This window comes from Mastigoproctus giganteus, chromosome 4, assembly GCF_048544385.1.
Source record: "Mastigoproctus giganteus isolate SK-2022 chromosome 4, ASM4854438v1, whole genome shotgun sequence".
Lineage (NCBI taxonomy): Eukaryota > Metazoa > Arthropoda > Arachnida > Uropygi > Thelyphonidae > Mastigoproctus > Mastigoproctus giganteus.
In genome coordinates, this window is record NC_143578.1 from 59,842,472 (window position 1) to 59,866,715 (window position 24,244).

At 38.0% G+C, this 24,244-nt stretch overlaps 1 protein-coding gene across 1 annotated transcript in view; it reads right to left on the reverse strand.

Annotated features, from left to right (window-relative positions):
• LOC150086760 (uncharacterized) overlaps positions 1–24,244 on the reverse strand; it is a 429,070-nt gene that overhangs the window by 261,188 nt on the left and 143,638 nt on the right. The window contains exon 2 of the mRNA XM_090372247.1: positions 5,209–5,361. Within this exon, the coding sequence (XP_090228373.1) occupies positions 5,209–5,361 (153 nt within the window). The remainder of the gene's footprint in view (positions 1–5,208; positions 5,362–24,244) is intronic.

Sequence of the window (24,244 nt, forward strand, 5' to 3'; positions counted from 1 at the left end):
CTAACTGCCCTCTTCTGAATGGAATCAAGAAGCCTGAGAGAGGTTTTGGGGGCACCACCCCAGATGTGGGAACAATATTCCATGGCAGGGCGGATTTACGATTTATACAGAGTGAGCAGCTGTTTGGAAGAAAAGTAACGCCGAGAGCGAAAGAGAAAACCAAGTTTTTTAGATGCAGAGGAAGCAATATTTGTAATGTGCTTGTGCCAAGAGAGATTAGAAGACAGGGTAATCCTCAAAAGAGATATATCATTTTGCCTAGAAATCGGAGTGTCACTAAAGATAAGCATAGGGGCAGAAGAATCCTTTTTTGCGAGATATAAGACAAGGCTGAGTTTTAGAAGGGTTGAAATCAACTAAGTTGTCTTTGCCCCACTGGAGAATTACCTGAAGATCGGCATTTAAGGAATTGGCAGCAGATTTTCGAGAACTTGAAGCTGATTGAGCAGGACAAGGTTTCTCAAAATGGAAAGTTGAATGCAATGTGCTATCATCGGCAAAACTATGGATAGGATTTCCAGTCAATGGAAGAAGGTAATTGATATACAAGAGGAAAAGAGTGGGGGAAAGAACTGAACCTTGGGGGACACCGCATTAGTGGAGAAGTTAGAAGACAGAGAGCCATCTACCATCACCCTCAGTGAGCGATCAGAGAGAAAACTGGATAACCAATTACTAAAAACAGTTGGCAAACCATAAGATGGAAGTTTGTTTAGAAGACCTTTATGCCAAACATGATCAAAAGCCTTTGAGATGTCGAGAGCAACTACAGTACTTGTGTTTCACCGAACCTTTCCATTGAATTAGTCCATAAATGGGTAATATAAGCCAGAATATCACCAGTGAATCGACACTGACGGAATCCATACTGGCGATCGTTGATCAGACGGAAGGTTTCTAGGTAGTTTAAGAGTTCGCGGTTAATTGATTTCTCCATTACTTTAGAAAGAGTAGAAGGAATTGCCATGGGACGATAATTGGATGGGAGGGATTTGTCGCCCTTTTTAGGAACTGGCTGGATATGAGCAAATTTCCAAGCAGAAGGAAAAACACCTTTGGAATAAGAAAGTGAAAAAAGGCGGCAAAGAATAGGAGTAAGTTCAGGAGCACAGGTTTTGAGAACAACTGGAGAAATACCATCAGGACCTGGAGCTTTCTTAGCATCAAGATTCATCAAAATCCTTCTGATATCCTTTTGATGGAAGACCACAGGAGGCATTGAATGGAGCGTGTTAGGAATGGTGGGAGGTGTTTTACCAAGATCATTAATACAAGAGCTAGAAGAAAAATGGGATGCTAGCAGGTCAGCTTTATCCTTGGCTGAAGTGACAACAGAACCATCTGGTTTGGACAGAGGTGGGAGCAGAGATGGGCAAAAGTTGCGGCCAATAGCTTTGGCAAGAGACCAGAATGCGTGGCTACCATTAGGGCAAGAAGCAAGTTTTCTACTCTTAGCCTGCTCAAACTCTAGTTTGGACTGATTAATAACTGCTTTACAATTGTTGTGAGCTTTGTTGTATGCAGAAAATGAAACTGAAGAATTAGAAACAAGCCAATTACAATATGCAATGTTCTTCTCTTGAACAGCCTTAGCACATTTATTGGAAAACCAAGGTTTAGATAAAAGACGAGATTTTAAAGTGGAGTGTGGGATAAAGGATTCCATTCCTGCAAGAATAATTTCACTGACACGATCTGAGCAAACGTTGACATCAGAAGTTTTGAAACAGTAATCAGACCAAGGAAAAGAAGTCTCGCAGGTCATCTCATTTTGCATTCTTGTAATGCCAAACAATACGATGTTGGGAATAGCCATGAGATAAAGGTTCCATTGGAGAAGAGACAATCACCAAGTTGTGATCTGAAGTGCCTAAAGGATCTCTCACTTCGACTGTGTACCTGGAAGGGTTGTTTGTGAGAAAAAGATCAAGCGTATTGGCTGTATGATTAGGATTGTCCAGTATTCTTGTAGGTAAATGAACAATCTGTGCAAGGTCATTAGTAATTGCAAAAACCTCAGCATCTCGACCTGCTGTGTCGGTGTGACTAGAAAACGGAAGCCAGCTGGAGTTGTGAACGTTAAAATCACCAAGGAAAATTACCTCACTGTTAGCAAAGTTGGACTGGAGAAAGCCAAGTTGCAAAGAGAGGAAGTGAAAGAGCTCCAAGTGATTAGTGGAGTTGGGAGAACGGTAGAGACAACAGATGAATTTGACACAATGAAGTAGAGAGATTTTAAGCCAGAGAAGATCAAAGAGAGGAGATTCCAAATTGCCAAGTCTCTGACAGGGAATATCAGAACGGACATATGCACAAGTACCACCTTTGAGGCGAAGGGAATCATACAGCAAATAATTTGGACATCTGAGATGTGCAGTAGTTGAATCAACCAATAACTGAGATTCAGTCAGAAAAAGTACATGGGGTTTGGAAGACTGCAAGTGGAAATGGACATCGTTGAGATTGGAATTGAGACCACGTATATTTGTAAAATGAATTAGGAAGTCCTTGGGAGGTTTAGATCTTTTAGCAGATAAGTTTGCTCTATTATTTTGACAGTTCATGGTGTATTCAATAGTAAGAAAAAGTGTGTGGGACATGCTGTATGAATAATGAAATTTTTGGATATGGCGTACATGTGGTAAGAATATACCCAGATCCTTGACATAACGTGGCCTCGACAATGCTCCCTGTACACACTACTCGGACTCCCTCCAGTCACTATCTGGCAGAGTAGAGGTAGCAAGATTATACACTAGCTGATCCGGAAGCCCCCTAGAGAGTTGCCAATAGGTTTGGTCCGGTGTACTATCTAGCGGCTGGCCTGCGAACACCGTTTTAGAGCTGTACCCTCGAAATGTATGGAATATTGTATCTCACCACGACATTCATCATAACCTCAAAAATCATCAATCATACTGCGTGATGGAAGAGATAGGGAAGGGTTGGCTGGACCTTAGCTCTAGAGACTAAACATAGATTCCACCACTTCAAGCCTCCAATAAGCGAAGTGGTGGTATTTCACCAGTTGATGAGAGTCATCTACCACCTAGTACTGCCTGGTAACATAGAGGGGCGGCGTTCCTCCATGTGGTGTGGGCGCCACACCTCGACCCCTGCTTACACCCACCATGCACTTGTGCATGGAGGTTATACCCAGGATTAGTAACAGTCCCACCATCGTGAAGGTGGAAGCAGAGGATTTGGCTGTCATAGACCGTCCGGACCTCGCCGAAATTGGGTCCACTTGACTTGAGTGTCACTCGAATATCAGTTCCATCAGCGTTTTAGACTCCCAGGCAAGAACAGCTTGTCCCTAGCAAGAACAGCTTGTCCGGCATATCTGAGACAACCTCAAAGACCAGGCTACTGCAACCAGATCTAGATAATTTGGGCAGATGGGCTAAGAAGTGGCAACTGAAGTTTAACCTTGACAAATGCAAAATACTGCATATGGGTAGAAGTAACCCCAGAGAAACGTACCAACTGTGTGGTACTACACTTAAGGTGGTAGAAAATGAAAAAGACCTGGGAGTAATTGTGCAGTCAGATATGAAGTTTTCTGAGCAATGCAGACAGGCTGCCAGGGCAGGTCATGGGGTTTTGTCAATGATATATAGGAATTTCTCTAGCAGGGAAAAGGAGGTGATTGTCCCTCTCTATAAGGCAATGGTCAGGCCACGCCTTGAGTACTGCATACAGGTCTGGAGGCCTCATTTTAGGAAGGATGTAGATTTGCTTGAGCGTGTACAGAGAAGGGCAAAAAGATTGGTGAGGGCAATGAAGGGATCCTCTTACCAAGAGAGGCTTAAGTTCTGCAAATTGCAGTGGCTGGAGACTAGGCACCTACGCGGTGATCTGATTGAGGTGTATAAGGCCTTGAATGGGTTGAGCACGCTAAATTCTGATGGAATCTTTCCACTTGTTCACTTTACGAACCTAAGGGGGCATAAATTCAAATTAAGAAAGGACAGATGTAGAATAGAGATGCAGAAATTTGCCTTTATCCAGCTGGTGGTTAATTGCTGGAACAAACTCCCATCTGTAATTGTGGAAGTTGATAGGTTGAATAAATTTAAGGAGGAACTGGACAGGCATTTGGAGGGAATGGTGTGATTTTTTTTTTTTTTTTTTTTTGGCTGATGATGCATAAGCTCATACACTTGCTTTCTTGCATCACATGCCACTACTACTACTACTACTACCACACACACACACACACACACACACACACACGCACACACACACACACACACACGCACACACACACACACACACACACACACACACACACACACACACACACACACACACACACACACACACTTCACCCATTAGGCGCCTCCGTAGCCAGGTGGGAAGGAGCAGCAGTGCGTAGCATACGCTTCTTGATTAGACCGGGGTTCGAGCCCGTCACCACCAAATACGGAGGATGCAGAAAGGTCAGGGAATGCCGACCCCATATCCCAGAGCAATATGGCCTTAGTTGCTAATGCTCCTAAAAACCAAATAACAAACAAACTAACAAATAACAAACTTCACCCATCCTTACGCTCCAAGAATTCGTCTAGTTATTCCTCAAATTTATTCAACCCACATCCACTTCCACAACAGATGGAAGCCTGTATCAACAACCAACCACCTGGCTGAAGACAAACTTCTGCACATCTAGCCTGCAACCATCCTAGTTCAACTTGAATTTATGCCCCTCATGTGTTAGTCTCAGCAAGTAGAAGAATGGCATTAACATTCAGCTTGCTCACTCCATTCAAGGCTTTAAACACCTCAATCAGATCTCCCTGCATGTGCCTAGTCTTGAGATGCAGCAATTTGCAGAACTGAAGTCTTTCTAGGTAAGAACAACCTTTTGTTCCCTTCACCAGTCTGTTTGACCTTCTCTGTACCCATTCCAGCAGATCTACATTCTTCCTAAAGTGAAGCTTCCAGACCTGCATACAGCACTCAAGATGCAGCCTAACCATGGCCTTATACAAAGGGATAATCATCTCCTTAGCCCTGCTGGCAAAGTTTCTGTATATCATCCATTGATAATACTTATTTCTTATTTTTCCATAAATAATTTTATTTTATTTTTTTAATTCTCTCCTGTAACACACAAAATATCCTCTGCATTACAAAATGACAAACTAATATATTAAACAAAATGTAGAGAGAGAGAAATAGATTTCTTGGTAGTTATAAATTTACCTTAATGGTTTCTCTCAAAAGAAATATTTCTTTACTCATATGTTCTTTCTCTGCATACAGTGCTTCAAAATGCTGTTGAACTTCAACATCTGGATTTCTCATATGAGTCAACCTAAGTTCTTCTTCAAGTTGCCGTATTAAAGCTGACTGTTTCTGAAATAACACATTGCAAGAAAAAATCTTTTACTTAAGTTCAGTTTTTTAAATAATAATTTCAATCAAGAACAACTATTTCTACACTAACTAAACTTCAAGAAACAAGTTCAACTGTTGGTTTTGGCATAATTGATTCAGTAAACTTGTATGACAAAATAATCATATAAAAAATTCCAACTTTTGTTTTATTACTTTGCTATTTTCAAAAAAACATTCTCTATAAAAGCTGACATACCACTGATATTAATTTTAATTTATTAAGAAAAAATTAAACTTATTAAAATTTATCTTTTAAGCAATAACCACTTACTACTACGCATTTCTAGTTAGGACATTATCAATGCAAGTTTAAAGACGGTAAATAATACAAGTATTAAAGAGTTTTGTTAAGTTATATACATTCTAAGGGGCTTAGAAGGGAACAGGTATTCTGTGTGTTATCAGTCACTCAGTCTAAAACACTGATGGAGCCAATATCTTATTACAGAATATTTAGGAGAAGTCCAGTTGGCCTGCCTCCCTAAAAACTACTCATGCACACCTTCTCGATGGTAAGCCCTGTTATGTCACTTAGGTGGCAACGAACATGTAGAGTGGTTTTCTTCAAGATGTCTGGTCAGGGTGAAGAGGAAAAGACCAAACCCTCCAGCATATGCCAGCACGATGAAACAAATGGCCCTCAGTCCCCAGCGGCTTTGACTCCCCCTCTTACAACAGCAAGAGGATCAGAGTGGAAGCAGAGGGTGTTAAGAATCTCGGGGTATGACCAGGCTGCCATATGCACGGAAACTGAATTTGGCCTGTTACAATGTAAGATCGCTCATCGGTGAAGACATATCGGTGTAGAGCTGGAAAAGGAATTAGAAAATGTGAATTGGAATATCATCGGTTTGGCTGAAACAAAAAGAAGAAATTAATCACTTATAAGTTTATCAAGTGGAAATCTGCTGTACACCAATGGAAACAGTGAAAGGAGTGAAGGTGGAGTTGGGTTTCTGGTCCATAAAGATTTAAAAAACAACATTCTGGAATACAAAAGTACATGACCAAGGGTTTCAAGAATAATACTCAAGATTTCTAAGAGGTACAAGCTAAAGGTTATAATGATTTATGCACCAACATCAAGCCATGATAATGTAGAGGTTGAAGAAATGTACAGCGAAATTGAGGGTCTTCTAGATGATGAGCAGAAAACCCCCCACTACACTATTATTATGGGGGACTTCAAAGCTAAGGTTGGAAAAAGACAAAACAGTGCAGAAAGGGGAACTATGGAAAATTTTGGAATTGGTGAAAGAAATGAAAGAAGTGAAAGACTTGTGGAATTTCCAGAATCTCAAGGATTGTCAGTAATGAACATTTTTTTTTCAAGAAAAGGGTGAACAGAAGGTGGATATGGAAGAGTCCAAAAGGATTAACAATCAATGAAATCGACTTCATCCTCATTAACAGAAGATATATTGTGAATGGTGTTACTGTCCTGAATACGGTAAATGTTGGAAGTGATCACAGAATGGTAAGATGTACACTTGATATAGATGTAGGAAAGGAAAGGAAAAAACTGACTCAAGTAAATAATACAAAGGTCTTTCAGATAACAGAAGAGGGGAAAAAGCAGTATGTACTGGAACTTAAGAAAAAATTTCAGTTTCTACACACTGCTCAGGACCAAGATATCAACGAGGAATATTATAACTTTCCAAGGAATATCACAGCCAAGAAACCTATAGGAAAAAAGAAATCCAAAGAAGAAAAAATTAGTCAAGAAACACATGTTATGATGAACCGAAGGCGACAAATGAAGAGCAAGATAAACATTGGCAAGGAGAAAATTGAGTATACCGAGATATGCAAAACCATTAGAAAGAGACTCAGAGAGGACATAAGATTTAACACAAGAAAAGTAGAACAAGCATTAAGGGAAAACAAAGGACTTAAATCAGCAGCCATGAGCAATAATACAGAAAGACAAATGATACTGAAACTGAAGAATAATGATGGTGTACTTATAAATAGCAGAAACTGAATAATTCAAATAGTAGAAGACTACTAATTCCCTCGCTCCTTGTATAATTCTTTATACAAGGAGCGAGAGAATGATGCCAGCAGTGGGGAAAATGGATCACAAATTAGTAACACATACAACGTACCTGATATTCTTCCTGATGAGGTAGAACATGCGTTGAAGAAAATGAAGGATCAGAAAGCCCCGGGGGAACATGAAGTTACTGTACAGTTGTTAAAATTGGGAGGAAGAGACAAGGCACAAAAACTGGCAAGACTCCACAAAATGCATTAGAAAAGGTGTGATGCCTAAGGAGTGGAATGATGCAGTCATAGTTTTGCTATATAAGAAAGGAGATAAATCAGAAATTGGAAATTATAGACCAATTAGCTTGTTATCCCACATCTACAAGTTGTTCACAAGGGTCATTACTAACAGATTAGAAAGAATACTTCATGAGAATCGACCGAAAGAGCAAGCTGGCTTTAGGACAGGATTCTTGACTATGGATCACCTTCACGTAATGTCACAGATAATGGAGAAAGCAAATGAATATAAACACAATTATGCCTGGCATTTGTGGATTATGAAAAGGCATTTGACTCCGTACAGCATAAGGCAATGTTTCGGGCACTGGAAAGACAAGGCATAGATATCCCATATATTATGATTTTGAAGAAAATATATGAGAACGCTACCTCATTTATTAGACTAGACAAAGACAGTAGCAAATTTAAAATTGAGAAAGGAGTTTGACAAGGAGACACAATATCTCCGAAGCTGTTTACTGTTGCCCTTGAGGAAGCCTTCAGAAGATTAGACTAGTTACGGAAAGGAGACAATGTGAATGGAGAGTACCTAAACCATTTACGATTTGCCGATGAAATTGTGGTCATAAGCTACGACCCCAAAGAATTAGAGGAAAATCTTAATCATTTATGCACAGTTAGTAAGGATTTTGGACTAAAGATGAATATGGCTAAAACAAAAGTAATGATGCACATAAAACAACATAGGGAAAGAGATCCCTATGGTGGAGTATGCTTTTTGCAGCTCTGTCCCACACTGGCCTGGTGATTACCCAAAATGCCAGTGTCAGCATCCCACACCAGGCCAGCTAGGAAAAGCTACAGCATGGTGTCAGCTTGGATAACCACGAGGCCCCTTAGGGCCTGCATAGCCATCAGTCTGTCCTGTGAAGAGGCTAAGATAGAACATGCAATTTATAATAACTTTCATTCACTCAATATTTATGCAATTTTACTTTTTATACTTTTTTTTTCTTATACATTCTATTTTCTTTTATATATTAGAATAGATATCGATCAGTGTGTTTCAACAGGTGTGTCTTTTACATAGAAAAGATTTGACTTACTCCATCATACCTCTATATATTACATAGAAAAGCATTTGTGGGGGTTGGTGAGTAAAGAAAGCAGGGGGCAGAGACCCCTAGTAGTTATTAATTAAATATAATTATATAATCATATAATTATATGATTTTTATAAATTAAAATTACAGAAGTATATATAAATATAAAAAAACAGACAAGAAATATATATCTAATGTCGAGACGGTTAGAAGTTTCCAGATAGAGAATTATGAAATGGCTGTGATGGAAACAGAGGGTTTATTTATCTAAAAGGAGTGAATGGAAGCAGTGCCACCTTGATAAGGTGGCACTGATCGAAGCCGCTGGTTTGAATGATGTTGGGTGGTCAAGATGTTCACGCCTCTCTGGCACAGAGTGCCAGTGTGAGGCTCTTCGGTGTTATTCTTCTCTCCTCCAAGTACAATATATTCCTATTTCTCACTTTTCATGGTATAGCATTTAACGCAGGACACTTCATAGCAAGTTACATGCAATAATTTTATCAAGAGATAAAAAATAATAATAATAAAAAAAATGCAACTTGCTTCCTGCAAAGTTCATAAAATCCCTCCAGTGGTGCACTTAAGAATTTTGTTTGGAAAGGGGAGGGTTCTCACACTTCTGGTTTTTGCAAGTGTCAGCAAGTGTCAGCTGAGTTAGTCAGTCCCAGGCAAGGATAGAATGGTTTTTTTTCTTCTGGAAACTCAGGTTTTTCAACCAGCAAAACAGAAAAATCGACTACGGAATAGACACAATTTACAGACAGTACATACGGAACAATATGGCCTTAGTCGCTGATGTTCCTAAAATCCTACTACAGCAACACAGCAATGCAATTATATAATATAAAACAAAATGTTCTTTGGGAGACTTTACCCCCCCCCCCTCCCGTGGGTGCATCTATGAAGCCCTCTCACAATGAACTAATTTTGCAGTTTGGGCTGAGGATCCAACCAAAGGTGCCAATGTACATTGAGGTGAAAGATCTCAAATTTATTTCATTTAGACTGTAAGGAACAGAATCATTAATATGGAGTTAATGATTAATGGAGTTAACATGGAGTCAATGATTCCAATTTAATTAGGCCATTACTATTAATGAAGACTTTAGTAAGCTATATGACAAAAGTAAAAATACTATAATAGAAAAAAGTGTTTTGCGGAATTCATAAACTGGACGCAACATAGCCGAGTGGTCAAATACAGAACTGCAGTCGCACATGCGTTTGAATTGACCATGGTTCGAGCTCACTAAACTGCTAAATTGGTAATACGCTAAACTCAACTGCTAAATCAGTAATAACTGTATTCTTATAAAATTATTAGCTCTAAACCCTCTGACTTTGTGGGTTTGCCGAAGTATAAATAATATCGAATCCAGAAGAGAAGGTGCCTATGATGAATATTTCCCTCCTGACACAATTAAGCATACAAATTAGAAATCTATATATCATAATATTTAAAATTTCCTGGAAGTTCATAAATTTTTCTCAGTGAGGTAGGTCTTAATGAAACCGAGATATCCACCATATTGTCCAAAACAGAGGAGTGACATATAGCCTAACAAAACTTCTTATCAGTTTTACTTTTACATACAAAAACTTATCAGTGTTTATAAAGTAACAAATTAGATAATGTACACTGGACCTTACATTACTTTTTTCTTAAATTAATTTAATTTTTTTCTTTTCTGTAATTAATAGAAGTGAAAAGTGTATAACTAATTATATTGTTTACGATTAATTACTGATTGGGTAACTAATACTGTAATATATAAGTTTGGGAACCGCTGGTCTATGCTAAACATGAGATGGAAAACCATCACATTGTTTTAATGTATTGTATTCACTAGTGAAACAGGCACGTTTTATTTTTATTTTTTTATTTTATCTACTGAATCTCTCCAATACCTGTTTTGTTAAGGACAAGAAATTTTACTGAATTCATTCATAATTTCCAAGTTATGTGTTAATGAATCAGGCAGTGATTTATTTATGGTATCTGCAATATTACTTCTAAAAGAATAATCTGCAGTCCTGGTACCAACTTCAAAGAATAAAATGTACATCAAAGCGATTAATTAACTGGCAAATCATGTTAGTGGCCAGTAAGCCACCGCCGAAAAAGCAATTTTCCGAAAGAGCTGGTGAATAATTAAATTACAGGAACTCCTCATTATTATATTATAATTATAATAATTATATTATTATAATAATTATTATTATAATAATACAATGCAATACAATTTATTTTTCATCAAGAGAATTTGTTTACAATAAATGAACTTGTTAAGAAAAGTAAATTTCTTGACAAGTTTTAATTCTTCATTTACAACAGTTTTTCCATACAAATTTGTTATCTAACAGAAAATATAATGGAATCACAACACATAGTACATTCCACACTGCAAACAGAGATAGCAATTTATCTGTATAGCAATTCTAATCTACTGTATCACTGAGTATCAAAAATTTTCTTATTAAGAATTTTAATTTTAAGCTAGAATAACTTCTCCTGAGCCTGAAATCTACACTAGCCAACAAGTTGTTTATTATATTCATTGTATACCTATCTCCAAATCTATTTAGTACCCTAGGGTGAGGCAAAACAATTGCTTTTTGGTTCCTTAAATTATGCGACATTCCTTTGCAAATTCGACTCTTCAAAAATAGTGTTAAGATTTTTCAAGATTAAATTTAACTTCCATTTTTGAACTAGATAAAGTATTTTATATTTCAACAAAAATTGCCTTCTCTTATTCAGGTCATTCCAAAAGTTTGTCCCCATTAAAAGACTCAAAATCCTGTTAATTAAGTTGTTTATTACCCTTATTTCAATTATATTTGCTCATGCCCACACATTTACTAAATAATTGCGTTGGGAATCCACTAATGCATAATATAAGGTAAGTTTTGTTCTAAGATTTAACTTATTCTTAATGTAGTAAAAAAAGTACCCATAAAATCTCATTTTTTTGTACAAATTTGTTATACGCATTGCCATTGGTAATAATAATTATTATTATTGCTCTTTTTTTATTTCTCCCTGATTGGGGGTTCCACCTCGTGATCGGTATTGCCACCAAGTACACAGGGTGGTGGTTGTTGTTATATCTGGTGTTACTGTTGGTGGAGGAACTCTCTGACTATCCTACAGGTGTTCAGGATTGCAACTTTCTGGAGTTCCTTGTAGGTGTTCGCTGGGAGACCAATTGCTGCTAGGCTGTTGTGTAGGGTCTTTGGCACCATACCCATGGTTCACACAATGATCGGGATGGTTGTTACTTGTTGCATATGCCACATCTCTTTGATCTCCTGTCTTAAGTTCATGTATGTTGATGATTAAGCTTCACACCAGCCAGAAGATAAATAAATTCAATACTGTAACTAAAAGCACTTTATTTAAAATAAGTATAAAATAAATATATATTTAAAATAAAAATATAAATAACACTGATAAAATATACTAAATATAGAAGTTAAAAGTGATAAAATTTGCTGTAACTTTCGGAGGCAGCAGTCTCCTTCCTCAGCAGCATATGTCTACTGTGCGGCACATCCTTTGCGCACAGGGACCGGAAATGGCTCGGGAGCACGCTAGCTGAAACTGTTCATCACGTCCAAGAACGATGGATTCCAGGAGGGGGGGGGGGTGTAGACGCACACCCCTATCTCTATTAATAGTATTGCTAGCTGCCCCAATACATAAGCTCTCAAGCCATTTACGGTCCCAGAACCCTTGTGATTGATCTGTGACGACAGCATCCCCCTGGTAAATTTGATGTTGTTTCTCCCAGAAATGTTCTGCCACAACAGACTTCCCATAATTTGCGGACTTTATTGCGTTTACATGCTCCCACCAGCTGGTCTTCAATCGCCGCCCCGTCTCACCCACATAACACACCCCACAATCCGGGCATTTGATTTCGTAAAACACCCCACTGCTGGCTTCTTTGGATACGGGGGTCTTTAACTTGAGATATCGCTGTGTGCAACCTCCGACCTGGGAGTTGCACACAGCGTATCTGACACCCCCGAATTATATGTGCAATGTGGTCTGAAAGGCCCAGATAGTAGGGAATGTATGCGGTGTATTAGTATATTTTATCAGTGTTGTTTATATTTTTATTGTAAACATATATTTATTTTATACTTATTTTAAATAAAGTGTTTTTAGTTAAAGTATTGAATTTATTTATCTTCTGGCTGGTGTGAAGCTTAATCATCAACATGAATTGTCCCAGCCTTGTAGGCCTTTAGAGATATTAAGTTCATGTACTTTCTGATTTTTTCCCCATGGGTTTTCTGCAGGTTGCCAGTGTTGGGTACTGCTATGTCAATCAGTTAGGTAGCCTTTTCTTTCTTGTCCACAAGGGTTATGTCCAGTCTGTTGTGTGGGATTGTCCTATCCGTTATTATGGTGCGGTCCCAGTACAGCTTGTGGGTTGGCATCTCTAGTACTGCCTGGGGTTCCTACTTGTAGTAGGGTAGATTTTCTTTGATCAACTGGTATTTCCTTGCTATTTCTGATGTATTATCCTGGCTACCTGATCATATCTATGAGTGCACTCAGTCTGGGTGATCACCTTGTACCCCGCGGTGATGTGTTGGATCGTTTCTGAGGCCAGGTGGCATCATCAGCATCATTCATTGGACACTCTGGGCTCCTTGGCAATGTATTTTCTATAGTTTCTGGTGTTGATTACCTGGTCTTGGATGGCGAGCATAAATCCTTCAGTCTCGAGGAAGAGCATCCCACTCGTGAGCTTTTGAATTTTATCTATGTGATCTTGATGGAAATCATTGTAATGTCTGCCATGGAGTGTCTTCTCTGCCCATCTTTCTAGCTTCGTTTGTACCTCCTGGTGGGGGGGAATTCCCTGCTTAGGTTGAGTGGGGTATACCGCTTGTCTATCTTCCTTATGGCCTGGTGGAGTGCTGCTGTGTGTTTCTGGAAGTAATCCTTCAGGTTAACTATTCTGTATTCTGTTGCTCAATGAGGTCTATCAGGCCCTTTCCTCCTTCTTCCTGGGCAATTGTCAGTCTCTCCACGGCAGATTTCGGGTGATGTTGGAGGCTCTTGGTCATCATTGTCCTTATCTTTCTCATGATATCCTCCAGATTGGTGTTAATTCAATCTATGACCCCGAAGGAGCATGTTAGCACTGGGACTGCATAGGTGTTTATGGGTTTAACTGTGTTCCCTCCATTCAGCTTTGCTTTCAGCTGGCTTCTAAGTCTCTGATGGTATTTTTCAGTCAGGCAGGCCTTAATTTCCTTGTGCTCTAACTGCTGAGCCTGCATCATCCCCAAGTATTTGTAGACCTCTCCCTCTGCCATGGCTTCGATTTCTTTACCAGTCTGCAGCAGGTAGTTTCGAATGACTAATTTTCCCTGGTGCAATCAATGGGTCTTGCATTTATCAAGACCACATTCAATCCTAATATCATTGCTGAATTCTTTGGTGATCTGGAGTAGTTGCTGGAGGTGCTTCTCGGTTCCCGCATAGAGCTTGATATCATCCATATACATCAGGTGGGTGAGGATGTACACATTCTTCCTTCCTTCTTTGAGGTTATACCTGTACTTGCTACTGTTAAGCATGGTGGATAGGGGGTTAAGTTCTAAACAGAACCACAATGGGTTCAGGGCATCTCCCTGAAATATTCTTCTCCTGATGGGGATTGGCCTCGTTGTGATGTTTTCGACCTTAATGCCATCATTTCTCCTAGGAAGTTTGTCACTATCGGATTGACTTTGTAGATGTTCAGCGCCTCTATTAGCCAGCTATGAGGCACGGAGTCGAAGGCGTTGTGGTAATCGATGTAGACTGTCTACATGTTGCGGTGCTTCTTTTAGGCTTGCTCCATAACCGTGGCATCTATGGTTAATTGCTCCTTGCATCCTTTGCTCAGCCGCTTGCATCCTTTCTGCTGTTCGGCCATTATGTTCTGGCTCTTGAAGTGGTCTGATATCTTTCTGGTTATGCAGCTGGTCAGGATGCTGTACATTGTTGGGAGGCAGGTGATTGGCCTATATTTTGCCAGGTTTCTTGTACTTCATCTTTAGGCTTCAGATATGTGATTCATTGAGTGAGAAACTTCGGGATTGTCTCTGGGTGCCTTATCATTTGATTGAGTGAAGTGCTCTGCCAGGTGCTTCTGTGTGCAAGGGAGCTTCTTGTACCAGTAGTTGTGGACGTGATCTATTCCTGGAGTTTGCCAGTTATGAGAGTTCTTGATCGTCTGTTTTACTTCTTCTTCCCAAATCTCCCACCCTCTCATTTCTTGTGTGTCCTTGGTTTTCTTGCGTTCTAGTTCTATCCAGGTTGCTCAGCTGTTAAGGCTTACTTCACTGCTCCATATGTTTCCCCAGAACTCCTCAATGGTGCTTCCGTAGCCAGGTGAGCAGGAGCAGCAGTGCGCTGCACACGCTTCTTGATTAGACCAGGGTTCGAGCCCATGACCATCAACTACGGAGGATGCAGAAAGGTCAGGGAATGACCACTGCATATCCCCGGAGCAATATGGCCTTAGTTGCAAGTGCTCCTAAAAACCAAATAACAAACAACAACTGAGATTCCTGTAGAAGCCTCTTTGGTCCTCATTGAAGATTCGGTTGTTTATTTTCCTCTGGGAGCTCTCTTTGTATCGGCGTAGTCTCTTGCTGAGTTCAAGGAGGTTCTGCTTCAATGTGTCCAAATACTCTCCTATTCTCTGATTTTTTGTTTCATGTTTGCTGTGGATGCTGTCTCTCTTGAGGATGCTCTTCACTTTTCCAATTAATTTCTTACTCCTATTGCCCCGTTGATACTAGGTCAGTTGGCCTTTCTTGACTCTTAATTCTTCTATCTTCTGCTGATGGCTTCTTTCCTAAGCTGGTGGTTCCTTCTGTTTTCAGTTCTTCTGCTGCTGGTCTCTCGCTTCTCTTCCGTTAATCATCATCGTTGCTACTGCACCATAATACACAGCTGTGTGGATGGCCTCCAGTGTTGCACCATTACTGTCGAGGTCATGTGGTATTATGTGCCAATTCAGGTGGTCTGTGACTCTTCACAAGGTTCTATTCAGCCTCTGCTTCGGTATCACGTGAGTCTTTGTGGGGTCCATTCCTTTGAATTCTGTTAGGGCCTTCTTCCACTCGTCCTCTATTCTGGATATCATGACCTCATCTCTTTCCACTTCAGCTGTTGTAGGTTGTATTTCTTCTTGCTCTTCCTCCTCTGGTTGGTGGCTTCTGGCTCCATATTCTTTATCCTTTGTAGTTGATCGCTCATGTCCTGCTTGATTTTTTCCAAGATTGCAGGAGCTATCAGGTTCTTTGTGATGATGGTCCTTCTCTGATCCACTATTCGGTGACCTGAATATCTGGGAATCGTTCCAGCCACTTGGTATGTAGTCTCGCCCTGTAAGTTTTCATATCGGTCTCCAGCTTCATTATTTCGTAGTATGCTTGCATGATGTACGTATTCATTTCAATGCTCCACTTCACGCGTTGGTGTTTTCTCCCTTCCTGGGTGGTCACTAGCGCAGTTACGCAGGAAGCACTTCCAGTTGGTGGGCTGGATGATCTTGCCCTTCTCTTGTGGTAGCTATATGGGAGACAGCACCACTCGCTCCACTGTTTTCCTTGGGAGACCATCTCTGATTTTTCGAACCGACCCCTCTGCCTAAGGCCTGAACGCGAGTGACTTTATCTTGTGCCACACTCGATGCAGTATGATTAATATTTCTCTGCAACATCATCCATTATTATTATTATTATTAGCTACATGGTGCAAGGAAGCCTGAGGCTTATGCTGCACCAGCCAAAAAAAAAAAAAAAAAAAAATTCCCGGGTTACTTTGAGAGAGAGAGAGAGAAAAGTAGAAGGGAATCACCAAGAAAGAGAAGAATGATGATATCCAGCTCAGGACCCTAGGTGTGCCAAGCCCATACTCACTAGATGTGAGCCCTGGGGTTATTTTTTGTTCGTCATTTCACTGTAATTCTTTGCCCTTGTTCGTCGTTTCGTTGTAATTCATCGTCGCCACGTGTACACTACTGTCTGTTATAGTTGCATCGAGTCATATTGCTGTAAAATCAGTTTTCCTTGTGTATTTAATATTATGATTTTTTTAAATTTCTTATAAATTTCATTGGAACTGTGGTGTTACTTTCAATTATTTAAATGTTTTCAAGAATATTTTAAAAAGTTTAACAATATATTTAAATGTTTTCAAGAATATTTTAAAAAGTTGAACGATATATTTAAATGTTTTCAAGAATATTTTAAAAAGCTTAACAATATATTTAAATGTTTTAATATACTTCTTACAATTATTCTAAATTTTTTAATGAAATTCAAACGTACCTAAACTACAATTCCTACAACAGTGCGAAAATGTTTTTAATGCAATTCGCGGATGGCTTGATACTTCAAGAGTATTATCATATAGTAAAGAAATTTACAAAGAGAGAGAAGAGCAAATAAAACCGAAAGATAAATGAGTCCGCACTATCTGAGCCCTTGCAGAAATAAACTGGTGACTTCTTGTTTATTTTTAGCTCACATTACATGAAGTTTATACTAAGGAGAAAAACAGCTGGCGAGTTGAGAACTTGATGTGGGAGAGAAAGCAAAACTACACGAAGTGAGGATGGGGTTGAGCCACCAATTGTTTTTCTATTTAGTGATATTCTGTTATATATGATAAATGCGATCTTAAAGAACGCTTTGCTTTTTACACATTTCCACCTCTCTGTCTGGAATATATACCTTTCGTGGAATATGTCATTGCAAGTACGGAGTTTGATCAGACCCATTGTTCGTTGTACGTCGCCGTTGTAGGAATGTAACTAAGAAAAACAACGGGAACTTCCTGTACATATAATTAATGGCCTGCATACAGACTGGGTTTCCTAGTAATTATAATGGATGAAGGTATTACTATGTACTGTATGTTCAAAGGCGATGCAGGATCAAATGTGAAACGGGTTACTTCACCCTGGTTTAACTACAAATTTGGTCTTTAGAAACGAGGGGGAGAGGATGCGAGAATAGTTGAGTAATTTGTTACTGGGCTGTCAACATAATCTTAAAACACATTACGATTGATTCACTAAATGATAGCAGCAACAGTGAGATAATAACTTTCTCCCAGCAACAAAACAACAATGAAAGGAGCTAAATGCTATATGCACGATTTGTTCTAATTCAGTGAGCTCCGCCATAAACCTCAAGGTAGGAGTCTTCATAACCATTGTGAGTAGGTGTAAGCAATTAAAAAATCGATTGCGGGCAAGAACCGTACTTAATCATAGCAACGGATACAGGCATGATAGTAATGAACTTATACGGGTAATCTCCTTTGTCGTGCATTTTAATCATACAGTGACGTCACGCTTGACACGACTTCCTACTCTGTTCGCGAATAATACAGTTGATAGGCAAGAACCGTACGGCACCCTTCAGAAAAACATTCAGGAAAACACCATCACCAATGAAAGCAATTTTCATTAAATATTTAACCTATACAGCTGCCAGTTGTACTTAGGCGTTTCCATTAAACCAAAGCGATATCTTATAAAATGGAGATGGACTTTTTTTTATGCTCAAATGCCTTATTACTTATTTATTTCGGTTATTTTTTTACGGCATCCACATCTTTATTAGCGCATTTTTCTTCTCTTTTCTTTGGCACGTTCCAGTGGCGTAGCTACCATGTAGGCAGGCAAGGCAATTGGTGTGTAAAACTTGTGTGTAAAAGAGGAAGAAAAAAAATATAATCAGGTATGAATAACGAGTATGAATCAGGTATGAAAACCGTTTCCCCCCACAAAACGAATTACTTTAGTACAATAAAGCGCTACTACTAATGATTTTACTGGAAGGAAGTATCCACAATAAAATATCTGTACAAGACGAAAACATGTGGTCACTCGAAAGAAAGTAACCGTAGTCATTTGCATTCAAATTCGCACCAGACCAAAATCGGACTTATTAGTACTTCTGCATCCTAAGATGAAGCTGACTTAGAGCTATAATGCTAATTTTTTTTTATTATTTTTATTTTTGTGTTTTTGTATGGGCGGCTCCTAGAACAAAAGTTCATCTCCGCTTCGTTGCTCTGTTCAGTTTTACAGACTCTATTAAGGTAAGGCCAGTGTGTGTCGTGTAAAATAAAAAAATAAAAAAAAAAATCATTCCACATAGCACATAGGAATATCCCATACTGGATGAAGACAGACGAAAAGGAAGGCAAGAGTGAGAGAAAAAAAAAAAAAAATTCATCCGACACGGAAGAAAGTGACAAGAAAGAAAAACTTTGTGAGCTCATATGTGTGTTCTGTAGTGTGATGTTGTGTTTTGGCCTTTTGGCTACATGGAAGCAGTGATCAGTGCCCTCCTCCCTGGGGAACGAGTTTCCCAGGGAGGAAAGAAAAACTTGTATAAGATGAAGAGAGGGAAGGAGAAAGAGGAGAAGGACTATCCCGAACCAGAGAAGCCTCAATCCAGGATGGATTGCTAGAACAACAACACAAGCAAAAAAATAAAATAAAATAAAATAAATAAATAATAATAATAATAATAATAAATAAAATAAAGGAAAAAATAAATAAATAAAACATATGGGGTGAGAGAGGAGCTGGCCTGGTCTGGGGAGCCGAAGCCTAATGCTAGGATGAAGCTGACTTAGAACTTTTAGCGTCTGTTATGAAACTGAATGCAATAAAGAAATAGACATTAGAACTTCCGCATCCGCGATGAAACTGACTTATTAGAACTTCAGCATCTCTGATGAAAGTTAGATCTCTGAAGCTTTGACAACCTCCTGGCTGTCTCCCCACCAAAAGGGTATTTTTATTTCTCTCTCTCTCTCTCTCTCTCCTAGGGTCGAACTAGAAAGGGTGAACTCCCTCCCCTAAGGAGTTTTTTTTCCCCCAAGTGAATGAAAGGAACTGGAAATTTCAGGAAAATGAACCCTGTTTTCCTTCATTCGCCAAACAGCTACTCTGTCAGCGCAAGAGAAGTGAAATTAAAATTACATTTGCAGCTCAGAATGAAATCCAGGCATCCAAACATATGACATTTATGGTGAATTTTTCCGGCGTGTGTGTGATAATGAAAATTCAATTTTTCTCTTGAAATTTTTTGATTGTATCAAATTCATATCAAGGAAATATCGAAGTATTCAGTAACAATTACAATTTTCCAATCAGTTACTCTTAGCATATATATATATATTTTTTTTTGTTTGCACACCAGGTGAGATGCATGAAGTTCCTTCGACATCAGTTTTCGAAGTTTATAAAGCAGCTATGAATAGAAATATTTTCTTGAAAGTTAGTAAGAAGATCAAATATACATCCATGAAACTGCTGTTCCGATTTAGTCCTCTAAAAACAATTACAATAAAGCGAACTTTTTTTTTTATGAAATGCGCATTGTGGTAATCAGTTTTACGACAGTTTTTTTTTTTTCCCCTTTCCGTTTCCAGCATGGCTTCCAATAGATGAATTTCCTTGATTTTTTTGTTAGTAGATACAATACATACTGAAGAAAGGAAAGAAGATATTTTTGTTTTTCAAAAACAATTCGTTGCAATTCTTTCTTACAACAATTACGAAAAGCAGTAAAGCAAACTGTTGTGAGAGAGCCATGCAAAATAGTGCTCGCAAGTAATGATGCTCAACTGTTTGCTTTCCACGAAAGTTGTTTACATTTTTATTTTCTCCTTGGATCACCTTGGTAACGCTAATGACGTAAGCTCGAGTGATTTAATAGTTTTTGCTGCAATTTAAAGGTAGGAAATCAAAGAATATACTTCTGTTTATGTATATTGAAAGTTTCAATTTTGTAAATTGAGTAGAAATTATAGAAATTATTACTTTTTTTCAAGGGGGGGGGACAACTTTCAAGTTAAGATTAAAAATTAGAGTTAGGGGGCGGACGTAAACAGATACTCGTATTCAGGTAAGAAGACCAATATGTCATAACCATAAATCGTGTGCAGTAAGAGAAGGACGTAAGTCGGATTGATCAGTGTCAACAATGGTTAACATAAATATAAACATTAGGACAGTCTGCATCTGTTGTCTCCCGTCTGCACCAATCACAAGCCGTCAAATTTTCACCCTATACCAAGCTACGCTGCACTTTAAACCAAAAATAGGCTTTAGTGAAGCTATTGAATCTTATCTTATATGAGTTCAATTATTATTATTCACCCTTTTGAAGCTGTTTTCGAAACACCTCACGCTTAACAGGGTAAGTTATTATTTTTATGCTCAGTTGCACCAATGAGTCTTAAATTTTAAGCTAGACTTAAACAAAAAACTGCACGTTAAAATTTTGACTCAACACTCATGGCATTCAGAGGTCACCGAGAAAATCTGAATGATAAAAATATAAAAAGTGGAATTTTTTTGTCTATAATTGAGCTTCTATCAAACTATGATCCCATATTAAAAGAATTAATTTCAAAACGAAATTACCGGTCAACATATTTGAGTCCAACTATTGAAAACAAAATTATTTGTCTTTTATCTGAGAAAGTCAAAAATGTTATTATTGATGAAATAAAGTCTGCACCGTTTTTCTCCGTAATCATGGACACTACCCAGGATGTCACAAAAACTGATCAGATGAATCAAATATTTCGTAATGTTACTGTGACAACAGAAAATGATATACCATCAGAAATCATTATAAATGAGCGATTTTTTGGGATTTTATAGTATAAAAGATCAATCAGCTAGCAAAATTGAAAGTTACATTATTCACTGTATAGAATCCAAAGGGTTTCTGTAAATCCAAAGATTTACAAGAGAAGCTCTAGAAGCTCTGCAACAAGTGGCTGTAGAATTTCAAAACCAATACAATAAAGATATTTCTGATTACTTTCCACAGCAGTTATTAAATTTAAGATCATCTTTAGGACAAGAAATTTCAAAAATTAATTCAATTCGGAACTTGTGCAACCTTATTTTAATTAAAAACACGTCGTTATCTGCATTTGTAACAAATCTGTAACAGACGTTATAACGGCATGTTTTATATTCTATATATTCTTGCCGGGTACTGTGGCTGGTGCTGAAAGGAATTTTTCAAAATTAAAACATATATAAGGAACACAATAGGCCAAGATCGACTTAGCGATTTGTCCGTCTTAATCATAGAAAACGGTGTAGCGAATTCTGTTGAGTTCAACGAAATTATAGATATTTTTTCGACTAAAAAGGCTAGGAGACAAAATTTTCATTACCGTTTAAAATATTTATTATAAAACTCTTTTTGTGTATATAGACCAGATTTAACATATACAGTTGGTTACTTATTACAATGATTTGTTTTAAAATTACTCCAAAACTATTATATGTGTGTATGTGTATTTTTTTCCTGCGGTGTTTATTTACGTTACTGTATATTTTATTATGTATTTTTATTTTGTCATTTATATCTGCATATAATACAGGCCATGTATATATTTATTATTGTTATTGAGGTTTTATGTTCATGCATACTTTAATTTAAATCTTATTATTTATATAGATATTATTCATTTACTTAAGGTTTGAATTTTTGTTAATGTGAATAAAGATTGCTTACTACCTAGTTAGCTTTATTTACTTCGTAGATTTTTTTCACCGATCATTTTGTATGTATTTCTGTTGATCTTAATCTGTAATTAGCTATTGAGTTTTGTTTTACAATAATAAAAAACGGGTTTGATATAAATTCGATATTTATTTTTTAATACATCATTTATACAGTACCTGACGAAAAACGTCCAGTACCAGGACGTTTTTCACAATTATGAGCTACCTACACTGTGAGAGTACTACTGAAAAGGGTTCTATCAGGATCAGCACTACAACGCTCCAAGTCATACAAGACACTCATTTGTGGGCAATGAAACCGAAAAGTTGGACGGGCTGACTCAAAATTCCTCACCGAATACTTGTAAAACGAAATGGAAAGCTGGATGGGGTGTGGTTAAAACGGCCTTCTTCCAATACACTGCTCTGCAGCAGAAATGTATGGTAATTTCAGCCGACACGACCACTAGAGTTTACAATACATCATCATTACAAGCATTAATCGTATTTAGCAGTCACGACTTGAACCCCGGTCAACTCAAAGAGTGTGTGCTACTGCACTCGCGCTCCTGACCATTCAGGCCTATCATAGAGATCGAAACGTAGCCCTTAGGTTTTTGAATTAAAGCCTTTTTAGCAACTACTCTATGCGTGTTATATACATTTAGTCATAGACGGAAAAAAGATATGCAACAAGTTTTAAATCTATTTTTTTTTAATTATTAAGCATACAGTGCCGAATGTTTAATTAAAAGAATAAGTCTGAGTTCTGTTATGCATAATTATTTTCAATGTGGGATCCTTCTCCCTCTGCCATACTTTGATCCAGAACATAGTTCTGCATTATTGTAGACAAAGGTCTTCAAGAATTTCTTCAATGACATCTAATTTGATAAACTGTTTACACATGCTTCCAAAAGGACATAGCATTCTCCTTAGCAGATTCGATCATTCATTTGGCCAATTTCTTCAAACCTTTTCAATCAACTGTTGCCTAAGTTCCTGCATGGGTCATCACGCAAGTAATGAGTAGTAAATTTCTTTTTAGCTGTTATAAACATTAGTTATACTAGCCACAATTGGCCCTTAATTCTGTCATATTTTTAGCTAGTTGTCAGATTAGAAACAAAACGATTTTTTTTTTTTTTTCGCAGTTAATAATTTGGACAGGTTTTTGTTCAAATTCGTGTATGAAGGACGGATTCTCGTCGGTCTGGAAGATAGTCAGCTGATGTAGAAAGGGGAAAGCAGCAGGGATCATCCCTTGAGTTATTCCAGTTTTTTCAGTCCGCACAATATGCAGATCGTCCCCGGCAAACACACATGCATCGCACAGAAAAAAAAATATACAGTGCCATCCACTACAACTGGTGAACTAAGACAATTGCGGTTGATGCTACAAGAATATCCTTGGCTATCATCAGAATTTATAAGATGATTAGAAAAAAAAATAATAATAAATATTTTTATTATTAAATTTAATAATAAATAACAATAATAAATAACTCGGGAGAAGACTACATCAGATAATTCACACATAAATGCAAAATAGACAAGAAATTAAAAATTTATCCACGAACTAATTTTCAATCTTCGACTCAAAGAAAGTTTATTAGGCAATCATTTGTACATTTATCAAAAATATAACAAGTGCCTTAGATGTTTTGTTACCCTTGTGACAAAAAGTATTGATGAAAGTCCGGAAATTTTATCAATTACGTTTTACAAGGCAGGTTTACAATTTGCTAATTATTTTCACCATGGTAGAGAGTAGGCTGCATTGGCAGATTTACGTAGTTAATTTAGTTTGCTAGCTGTTCGTTTGTGCTTCCGAGTCCTCGACAGTTTGAACCTAAGGAACACTTCGTCGCTGATCCAGAGGGATTTTGATACAAGGCAATCGTTTCTCGCAGAACATTCTCC